Here is a 12,039-nt window from a genome sequence, read left to right on the forward strand (position 1 = left end):
AGAGAAGAGATATGGGTTCAGCAACTTTAAACTGTGTAAACTGGCAATGCCAGCAAGCAGCCAGTTGTCCTGTTTTGTCACACAGTCAAGCAGCTTCCTCTGTGCTGATACAAATACTGGTGAAGCAATATGAAAACCTGAAACTGGTCTTTGATTCTCTCTTCCCAAACCAGTTTTAACAAAAATCCCCAACAAACCAACCAACCAAATCTTTGCAATAATTCTCCTCAGTACCCCAATCCAGTTCATAGCCATTCACAAAAGGACTCTGAAACAAATCCTTGTGACAGGACCGATTTTTTTCAGCTGCAATGCCAAAGTATTACCAGCTTCAAACATTTATAAAATTTTGACTTGAGAATTTTTATTTATTTTTTAAAGCATAAATCACATAATCTTTGCAGCACCACTTTCCATTCTCCCCCTTGCAGTAGAGAAACAGAAGTTATGTGATTCTTAACACCTACATGGCCTCACAATGCATGAGCCAAAAGTCAGCTTTTGCGTGCTTTTTTTTGTAGTTCAACAGGTAAAGATGAAATGCACCCCTGAAAACTTGTAAGTACTGTGAAATTTCTTTGCAATACAACTCTTGATTTTCTTTGACTAGTATATGTCTATTTTAACTATAAACTGTCAGCTGACAAAAAAAAAAAAAAAGCACTAATAGAACTGTGAACCAAAGCATATTTTGAGGTTTCTGCAGGCTGCCATCAGGTGCTTAATAATACTTGCTACAACAATAGGAGAAAAGCTAGAGTAAGAGGAGCCTTCAGAAAAGGAGTTACTTAAAATACTGTTCTGTTCTTCACCCATTCTTTCATAAATATTTGGCTGAATTCCTTTGAATAAAAACAGAAAAATCCCAAGGTATGCAAAGATAGGCCTCTCCTTCCTGATCTGCTGTTTCTAATTTTCACTGTTTTCAGCAACTTCTCCAAATTAGACTTCACTAGCAACTGCAAAGCAATATATGGCCAGGAATGGAGCTCTCCTAAATGTCATGAGGATGCACTGAATTCACAGAATCATAGAATTGTCACAGCTGGAAAAGACCACTAAGATCACCGCATCCAATTGCCAACATCCCCCCCCCCAATAAAATACATGTATCCATATCTGTAACAAACAGTAGTCCTGCAGTGCCTTATGTACACATTTTTTAAATACCTCCAGGGATGGTTACTCCACCACCTCCCTGGGCAGCCCATTCCAGTGACTAACGAATCTCTCACTACAGAATTTCTTCCTCCTGTCTAGTCTAAACCTCCCCTGGAGCAACTTCAGGCCATTTCCTCTGGTTCTATCATTATTCACTTGAGAGAAAAGGAAAGCAGACACCTCCCCACAACCTCCTTTCAAGTAGTCATAAAGAGCAGTAAGGTCTCCCCTCAGCCTCCTCTTCTCCAAACTACACATCCCCAGTTCCCTCAGCCTCTCCCTATAGAACTTGTTCTCCAGACCCTTCACCAGCTTGGTTGCCCTTCTCTGAACTCACTCCAGCAGCTCAATGTCTTTCTTGTAGTGAGGGGCCCAGAACTGAACACAGGACTCAAGGTGCAGCCTCACCAGTGCTGAGTACAGGGGCACCATCACTTCCCTTCTCCTGCTGGCCACACTATTCCTGACACAAGCCTGGATGCTGTTGGCCTTCTTGGCCACCTGGGCACACTCCTGGCTCTTATTCAGCAGGCTGCCAACCAAGGTCCTTTTCCGGAGGGCAGCTTTCCAGCCACTCCTCCCCAAGCCTGTAGTGTTGCATGGGGTTGCTGTGACCAAAGTGCAGGACCAGCACTTGGACTTGTTGAACCTCATATTATTGGCCTTGGCCCACGGGTCCAGACTGTCCGGGTCTTCCAGGTCCCTCTGCAGATCCTTCCTGTCCTCAAGCAGATCAACACTCCCACCCAACTTGGTGTTGCCTGCAAACTTACTGAGGAAGCACTCAATCCCCTCATCTGGATCAGTGCTGAAGATACTGAGCAGGACTGGGCCCCAAACTGAGCCCTGGGGAACACCACTGCTGACTGGTCACCAGCTGGGTTTAACTCCATTGACCGCAGCTCTCTGAGCCCTGCCATGCAGCCAGTTTCTAACCCAGCAAAGCCTACGCCTCTCTATGCCATGAGCTGGCAGCTTCTCTAGGAGAATGCAGTGTCAAAGGCTTTACTAAAGTCCAGGGAGACAACATCCACAGCCTTTCCCTCGTCCACAGGTCACCTGGTCATAGAACAAGACCAGGCTGGTCAAGCAGGACTTGCCTTTCCTGAACCCATGCTGTCTGGGCCTGATCCCTTGGCTGTCCTGGAGTTGCCATATGAGCTCAGTCCAGATGAACCGCTCCATAATTTTCCTGGGCACCAGAGGTCAGGCTGATAGGCCTATAGTTTCCTGGATCCTCCCTCCTTCCAGCCCTTCTTGTATATGAGTATCACACTGGGAAGCCTCTGGTCATCTGGGACCTCCCCTGTTACCCTGTTATTGGTAGGTGATGGATAGAGGCCTGGTGAGCTCCTCTGCCAGCTCCCTCAATCCTCTTGGGTAAATCCCATCCAGCCCCATGGACCTGTGGGTGTCCAGGTGTCATAGCATGTTTTTCACTGCTTCCTCCTGGATTATGGGGGGGTTGTGCTGCTCTCTGTTCTCATCTTCCAGCCCAGGGGCCTGACTACCCTGTGAGTAGCTGGTCTGACTAATGAAGATGGGGGCAAAGTAAGCATTAAGTATTTCAGCCTCTTCCTCATCCTTGGTTGTAATGTTTCCTCCCTCATCCAGTAAGGGATGGAGATTCTCCCTGACTCTTTTTGTTATTGCTGTACCTCTAAAAAACTTTTTTGCTGGCTTTTAGAACTCAAAGCAAATTACTACACCAGCCACCATTTATCTGAGAAGCCTGAGTGTTCAAAGGACATAGCTCTTATGAGTAAAGAACCAAAACAGGAGTGGCGGGTATGACTGCATCCACAGTAGCCTTAACATATGCAACAGAAAAATTTTGGTTGGTTTGTTTTTTTTTTTTTAATATCTCAAAATAAGCCCACTAGAAAACACAGTTGTTCCAAAAAGGCTTACTAAACATTTTAAAGCAAATAATCCACTATTTTTACACACACAAAAAAACCACTACATGTTTATATAGGTGAACAGAAGATACTTTAAAAAGACAAAATACAGCTACTCTGATGCAGCAGTCTTATATTTTCATACACACAACAAACATGGAGATTTTGATTAGTTTTGGGAGCATCACAAACATTTACACAAAGGTTAGAAATGCACCATCCCATTATAAGGTACAACAACTTAATCTTAAAAAAAGCAACAGAAGGCTTCTCTGTTAGATTAAATAGGATTGCATATACACTGTTGATGTTTTGAGTAATTAAAAGAATAGAAATAGAAAATAATAATTTGCAAGTTACATAGCAGATAAAAAAAGTAAAAGGGTTTTCCCCAAAAACATTTTCCCTTGAAAAATTACAGCGTACAGAAGGTATTTTCCAACATATATTCAGCAACAGAGTACCTCTTTGTAATAAATGGTCCTCAAAAGCTTTCTGAACATAGAAGCCCAGTTATAAAAACTAGTAAAATGAAAATCTACAATTTATTTCTGACCACTCAGCTTCCCATGACTGAGATCACAAGTATTTGTTTAAGAGCCATTTGCAACTTACATCTATTTAAGAAATTATCAATGTTCTTGTTCTTCCTCAGCGCTGGATAATCCAGATCAAGGACCAGAGAATTCAAGCCATCCTGAAAAGAAATTTCAAAAAGTTAATTGAGTTCTAAAACAGTAATTAAGCACTTTCTTAAAACCACTACACTAAGCCTCATTATACATTATTCAAGCATGCATTACATTCCTAGTAAGTGAATCAAACAAGCTCTCAAGTATGTTTATAAACCAGTCACTGCAAAGGAGCTAACACACACTGCTTGGCTTCAAGTTGGTCTATAAACAGTACAGATACATTACCACTGATCAGTGGCACTGGGACTTAAACTGGAGTAGTAGTTTTAATCTTACTCATTAAACACTGGTTTAAGATACTCAGTCCATTTTTCTTATTTCCACTACATTTTTTCTGTATATATAAAAACCTCTTTTGTGTTATCCATGTTACTGCTTTGATCACATACTCTCTACCTTGTCATTCTGGATTTTCAAAAAACAACTACATATTTTTCTTCTTGGAAGCAAGACATAACCTAAACTGAACAAGGCCATTCACACATAATGCAGGGTCACAATGCAGAAGACAAGCTAGAACTCTGCATGCTCTTCTGCTACCCATTATCAATGGCTCCACAGAACACAACTGAGACCTCTTAAAATGGCATGGTATGAGATCACCAAAATCAAAATTGAAAATAGTATTTTAAACACCTGTTACAGGACTTCATTCCACCCTTCAGTAACCTAGAAAAACTTTAAAAATTACTCTTTGACACACACAGCCCTTTCCAGTTACCCAAGGACAAACAGAAAACAAAAAGTAGTTTCAGGTATGAAGTGCCAGAGACTTCATCCACATTCACCACCTCTAGTGTTCTGCCTGAACTGGTAATTTTTTTCAGTGCTCTAAGAACAACATCTTGAGATTGCTTCTTCAGGTTTTTGAGCCTTGACAGGCCATCACAGAGATTCAAGTCAGAGCTCACATCACATTAATTAACAGACAGACAATACAACTAGATAATTTTTCAGTCTTCTTAATAACTGAGGTTATAGCTAACAGCCTGATTATTTTTTTTCCTAATACCTCCAGGAAGAGAGAACTGCAAATCTCACTAGAATTTTTATACTCAGATTCTAATAGTATTTCTACTTGGATAGAGTTTTAGGCAAAGTCCAAGATTATTAAACAAATTTTGAATGCCAGACTGTCCTAAACAGGCACATACAGAAGTAAGACTACCTCCTAACAAATGAAAATGTCTTGAGAAGAATCAGTAGCACTCATTAATTAGACCATATGGAAAACAGGACTTGCTCAAGAAATATCCATTCAAAGGCATTCTTGACACATAGGAGAGGTGGAGAGAGGACAGTATCACAAAGTTGAACAAGGGGAAATGCCAAGTGCTTCATCTAGGGAGCAATAACCCCAGGCATCAGGTACAAGGTGGGGCTGGAAGCCAGCTTTGTGAAGAACCACCTTAGGTCTCTGGTGGGCACCAAGCTGGCAATGTCCAGCACTGCACGCTCACAGGAAAAAAAAGCCAATCTCCTTGGCAGAATTAGGGAAAACATTAACAGCAGATAAAGGGATGTGATCCTTCCTCTCTACTCAGCACTCGTGAGGCCTCATCTGAATTGCAGTGTCCACTCCTGGGCTCAAACCAAAAAAGGCAGGGACTTACTGAAGCGAGTCCAGCAAAGAGACATGAATCTTAATTAAAGCACTTGAGCATTTCTCATGATAGGAAAGGCTCAGAGAGCTGGGACTTTTCAGCCTGGAAAAGAGAAGACTCTGGGCAAGGGAGCTCACCAATGTGTGTAAGTACCTCACAGGATGGAATGACAAAAAGCTAGTGCTCACTAAAAGGACAGGAGGCAATGCACACAAGGTAAAACACACGAAAATCCATCTGAACACAACACTTTTTTCCTGTGAGGGTTGTCAAGCACTGGAACAAGTTGCCCAAAGAGGTGGTGGACTCTCCATTAGTGGAGACATTCAAAACCTGACTGGATGTGGTCCTGGGTAATCTACTCAAGGTGATGCAGCACTGAGCTGTGGTTTGGACCATGTGATTTCAAAGAGGTCCTTCCCAACCTCAACCATTCTGTCATGTAGCACCTAAAATATTTCCACTGGTGAACAGAGAAAATATGGAAAATTACTGTGTAATTTATGTACTCATCTTTGACAGGGGCAGAAGAAATAGCACCTCTTCTGAACTTTGATTATATTTTTATGAAAGACACAGCAAAGCTAAACTGAAGTAACAAAGTTGTTAAATACTCATAGATTAGTCACTGCATGAACTGCACAGGAACTCCCTGGACAAATCTAATGGAAAATACTCTGACTTGAGGTGACTTCCTGAAAAATAACATAGCAGAATCTGTAATACAAAACTATTTAGAAAACACTGTCTTCCAAAAAATGATATCTCATTCTGTAGTACAGTGTGTCAGCAGATATATGGATCCCCACCTTGCAACCTGCAGAGAAGGACCATACTGAATGCCCTCTCTTAGGCCATCTCTTACTATTTTATCTAGCATAATGATGTCTCCATTCCAATTAGCTGGTAGTTTACAAACAATACCTAACTCCAACATCAAATACAACTTGAAGATACACTTTCATTAATGTATTTGATGTATAACTGCATTAATATATGACTGTAAATTGCAGTATCAATTTACAGTATCAAAGTAAGAGTCTTATTCTTTAGAAACTCTTAATGCAATTAAGAGTTTCACAATTGGTCTTGAGCATATTTTTTCATGATTATAGTATTGCTTCTATGGTACAGATTCAAAAATAAAAACTAGTCCTGTAAAGCTCTGAGCACCTTTTCACTCTATTTCTCTCTTCACAGTCCAATCCCTTAATTACTCCTCCTTTTACATGCTTCTTTTATTTCTATTGAAACAATATTTTAATCATGACTAACCACGAAGGGTGGTAAAAGGCAAGTCATTGAGACATATTTTTGTTCTTTGTGTTTGGGGGGTGGGGGAGACAAAGATGAGGTCACCTGGTATTTTAATGCTTTTCATGCAAAGATATTTTAGCAGTTGACAAAGTAAATCCAGGGAAAAGAAGAAAGCTATCCCCAACAGATATTTTAGTAACAATGTCCAAAACAACCATAACCTCCAAATGAAACTGAGTAGTATATTCTCATTTCAGATGTCACTAGTTTTGCCTCTGTCATTCTGATTCCAGAGCCTTTTTACGATCTACAAAAACTGAGGACTGTATTTGAAAATAATTTTTTTTATTAACTCATTTCCTCTCTCATGGACTTCTGTCAACAATTTTCACAAGTAGCTATTAATGAACAGAAGTCTGGGAACAGCACAACTGCCTTTTTTAAACTATTTGGAAGTGTCCTAACTCTTGAGGACAGTCAGCTATAGCTGGCAACAAAGAGAGGTGATTAGTACCAGCATCAAAAGGAACAGTTTTGTTTTTTTTTTTTAACCCCTGTGAATAAACCTTATGATCACACTTATAAAAGTAACATATTAAGTTCTTGAACCTAGTTTTAAGGTAAGGGATTTCAGGCTCATATCAGCACATAGTTTATGAAAGACTTGTCTTGCACATTAGCATTTTGTCAGAAGGTCTTTCCTTAAAGCTTTACGTTTTCATTAAAAGGCCTACTTTACATTACTTAAAACAAAAATTGTACTACAGTCACGAAGCTGGGTCAAAAGATTCCACAGCAAACCAGGCCGTCCAAACTGAAGTAATCCAGGAAATGACATCTCCTCTGTCTAGGCCTCACAGATAAGTTACTTCAACCAGGAAATATGTTATTAAAGTGATTTCACTGTTCTCTTCCTCTTTCTGCTGTTACAAAAAGCTCAGAAGCTAACAGCAGTTTCCAAACAAACTCACTGTTAGCAAAGATGGCTCTGTCCCCATCAAAAGCTTCTGCTCATGGCAAACATGCCAAAATGTTCTCCACAGATTGTTTTCCAATAAAAGAGTCCCAACTTGATATTTTTGCAATGCCCTCCAATCCCAAGAAAAGAGTTCTGGCTACTCTGGCAGCAGCCACCACCTCTAGGGACAACATGGATGGAGCCTGGCTTTCCCTGAAAGCAGCTTGTACTGCTACAGGCCTGAACAAACCAAAGAAAAAAGAGGCAAGAAAAGTTCAAGAGGTACAGGAACTAAATGTTTATGTTCTTCTCTGATAAAAGGGGCAGTAACAGGAAAAATAGTGGTAGCTTCTAAATAATGAGCTCAATGCTAATTCCAGACAATCCTACTGAAGCTCTCAAAAATTAAACCATGCTGTGCTGATACTGATTTCTAAAATTAAAATAGCTATTTGAACCTCTCCAATGTACATGTAAACATGTGACACAGGGTGTCACAACAGCCCTGGCTACTTCAATTCATTCTTCATGATGAGAAAGAAGTAAAGCAACTAAAAACCAAAAAGTAAGACAAGTGAACAAAAGATTTTGTAGTTGTTTCATTAGAATTTACAGGAAACAATTTATAATCCTGTAATAATGAGAAAACTTGAGCAATCTGATCTAAGATGTCCCTATCCATGGCATTGGGGTTGGACAAGATGATCTTTGATGGTTCATTAGAACCCAACCTATTCTGTGATTCTATGAAAAGTTCACTTAACTGTAATACACGAGAAAATCACACTATTCCTTTCCCCTTTGCCAGCCTTCCAAATCCTCAAATAAAATAAAATTAATTATGTTGCAGTGAAAAGTAAGGATAGCAGCACCTGTAACTTCAGGTTTTATTTTTCTAACTTGACCTACATGCTTTTTAAAGCACAACTTCCTAAATATGCACGTGGGAACTGACCGTGTAATGACTCTTCATGAGGATTAAACTCCCAAATTTCCATATGCCTAATGGGACATTAAATAATTCTGGTTTTTTTCCTGAGCAATTACTTCTTTAAAAAACTTAGCAACAGATTTTACTTGCAATATTATTTCTATATATGCAGGTAAACAAATACTGAAATAATTTAAATGACTGAAATTATTTTAATGTTGTCCACTATTTAATAAACACAAATTTTTCTACATTGTACAAGCAATATTCCTCAAGGACTGTGAAATCATGTGCTATATCCATGCTTGTTTTGATGGTTTTACATAATTTACCTTACTATATGAAAGGCAGAGTAGAAAACTGTTCTATTGCAATGACAGGATGATAACAGACCAAAAATAGCTTTATCCTTAAATACTAGCAAAAGAATTATCACAAAATTGTTCAAGATGCAACAAGAAGAACTTTAAAGAAGAGCACTACAAAACTGTAAAAACATGTAAATAAAGATCAGAAAGGCAGAGGTATATAATGAGTTGTATTTTAGCAGGGACTTTCAGGAGTTTGAGAACTCGGGAGAACAGGAGAGGTCAAGAAGAATGAAAAGGGCAAAGCAAGTAATTACTATTCTAAGTGGGAAGGCCTTAAAATATATAGAGCTGTGTTAGAACAAGATTCTAATCAGTTTGTAAACACCTAGAAGATTAATATACAAGATCCAGGGTTTAAGTTTTTTCTGTATTCTTTTCAAAAATAAACTGATGTTGTGTAACTGATTTCTGCTGGAATGTATGAAGTAATCAATAAAGCAAAGCATCTTAACATAGGAATGAAGCACAAGACAAGTCATTCTCATTATCGAAGTGAAAAAAAAATACTGTATAGGAAATCATAGAGAAAATGTCAAAAATGTAATTATCACAAGTTCAGTAATTATCAAGACTTGGAAAAGTGTGTCAGAACAATACTCCTCTGGGTTTTTCCTGCTCCAGTTCTACAGAATATGTTCATTACCCTAGTACAGCAGAATAAGTAATTTATCTATTAAGAAAAATCAGCAAATTATACCAAGCTCAGAGTTCCAATTTTGTGCTTCTATTGTATTAAAAATTATCTTAAAATTAAGAAAAAATGTATAGTAATAAAAATATTATAATAATAAAAATTAAAATATTCTAATGAAAAAATTAATACTCGGGTGCAACTGACAAGCACAAAAAGAGGGTGGAAAATCCCCATCAACATATGTTTTTGAAATAAATTAAATACACAGAACATGAAATTGTAACAATAAGTAAACAGGAAGATAACAAAAAAGACACAGTATTACAGCAGACTAGAAGCATAATCTAGGATGCACAAACCGGAGGTTCATTGTATAAGACCTCAAAGAGAAAGAATGTTATTTAAGTATTGTTACAGCCTAAGTCAGAGCATTGTGTCCAGCTTTGTGAGTCCCTACACAGAGGACTGCAATAAGCAAGCTGGAAAAGAACTGAGGGGAAGTTAACAGGAGCAGCAAAGTGATCACTAATTTGAGCTAAGGAAGACTGTTGAAACCAGAGACTTTAGTCTTCAAAAAAGTTGGCCTAGGAGGAGACAACTCCTTTCAGAACATAAAAAGTTGGTTTAAGCAATGATGATTATGATTATGGACATCTCCTCGCATCCCCAAAAACAGCATAAGAATTAAAATAAAGTTAAAATAAAATTTTAGATAAGAAAAAAAAAAACCCTAAATGACAGCAGTAAAGAATGGATGTAACATATCTACACAGTGAAGCTCAGAAATCTTCTTCAGAAGAGATACACAGTTTAGACAAGTATTTGTTACAGCAGATCCAACTATGGATCTGTTTCAGCTCTGTGAAGAGGACTGTACTAGTGACCTCTAGTATTCCTTTCAAGCCTGTATGGAAACTCTTCATAAATTGGCTGAAAAACAGAAAAGCTGTAAATTAAGCCAAATAGAGGAGACTAAGGAAGAAGAGTAAACCCAGAAGCTGTGTATATACAACTTAATTTCTAGAAGACTATTCACTTTAAGAAAACAATGTATTAGCACATACCCATTACCATTTTCTTGTCCAATTTTTCTCCTCCAAATCTGTTGTACCAATTTTCTCCTTAAGGGCTAATAAAACAAAATGGGTCTCACATGTCTTGCTGGTTAGCACTGTAGCCACAGAAAATTCAGTAGCTCAGAATAATTTTTTTGATCTAAAGTCACTGTACATTTCCAGGTTACTTAGCTACCTTTGGTTTTAGAATCTGTACCACTCTCAAAAAATTAATGTGCACCAAACCCCAGAACTGAAAACCTGCTAAAATAACACAAATTTCCCATTAATTGGAATTCTCCAAAGTATTTATTAGCAAACTTAGCTCTTTAAAAAGAGCACAAAGCAGTCTGGCAATTGTGACTATTACTCTCCTGCAGCAAACCTCTTATGCATCCATTCAGATGAAGATTTCCTAAGCAATCAAGCAGAACAGTACAAGTACTAGAACTACAAACACAGAAAACAAACCTGGGCATGGAATTGTTTATCCAACGCCCTGAAAAAATGGTGTTTCATAAAAATTCAAATGCAAAACATAGCTTTTATTCACATCTCCTTTCCTAATTAAGGCTTTCAAAAGGCTTGACAGCTGCAGGAATTAAGAGGTGACACCAAGAACACAGATAAAAGGTCAGGGAACTCATCTGTAGTTGAGGTAGAAGACAGACATTCAGTCTATTATTAAAATCTTACTTTGACCACAAGGCCATCCTTGTTTTATATTAGTCTTGCTTTTCCACCATGAAAATTATTCTCTTTTTGTTCAGTTCAGTCTGTGAAGCTTATGTCAGCATATTACACCATCAAAGTCATTTATCCATTTATTCCACTGTGAGCTTATTTTTGGATAAATGTATTTCTTACATATTTCTTCATATAATGGAAATAGTTGCATCATATTTTGTATTTTTAATAATCCTTTTAGTAGTGTTGGACAAATAAGATGCATTAACTTAATCTAATAAGGAGTTAAATTATGAAATTTTAAAATTAAATTTATTTTAAAAGGATACTTATTAAATAATAAAAATTCTAACATTGCTTTACAGAGTAACTGAAATTGCAAATAAGGCTCGGCAGAAAAATTAAGATACGATCTAGCCTCCATCTCCCCCAAAAGCATGATTGACTCTAAGTAATATTAGGATGCTTAATTTTCTATAATCACTGATTTAGAACAAATTATTGCAAAATGTCCCTGCACTAAAAATACCAGGAACCGTTTAAAATCACTCTTCAGGGCATTTCTAACCAAACAAATAACAGACTGCCTACCATGTTATCTCCAGCCTAACTTCAAATTTGATGCCAGCAGCATATTCCTATCAGCTGCACCACATCTTTCTTAAAACACAAGTGCTGTACTCCACCATAATTCCACAAACCCAGATTTCCAGTTAAGGTGATGAATAAAAGTGAACCAATCAACACCACACATAACTTTGAAGCACAGAATTTGGATGCAGTAT

The 12,039-nt window shown here is 38.0% G+C and overlaps 1 protein-coding gene across 4 annotated transcripts in view; it reads right to left on the bottom strand.

The window, feature by feature from the left end:
• Window positions 1-12,039, bottom strand: part of ROCK2 (Rho associated coiled-coil containing protein kinase 2) — a 96,560-nt gene that overhangs the window by 53,003 nt on the left and 31,518 nt on the right. For all 4 annotated transcript variants that reach the window (XM_071741915.1, XM_071741913.1, XM_071741914.1 and 1 more), the window contains exon 2: window positions 3,678-3,759. In XM_071741915.1, coding sequence (XP_071598016.1) covers window positions 3,678-3,759 — 82 coding nt within the window. The remainder of the gene's footprint in view (window positions 1-3,677; window positions 3,760-12,039) is intronic.

Source organism: Heliangelus exortis, chromosome 3 (genome assembly GCF_036169615.1).
Source record: "Heliangelus exortis chromosome 3, bHelExo1.hap1, whole genome shotgun sequence".
Classification (NCBI taxonomy): domain Eukaryota; kingdom Metazoa; phylum Chordata; class Aves; order Apodiformes; family Trochilidae; genus Heliangelus; species Heliangelus exortis.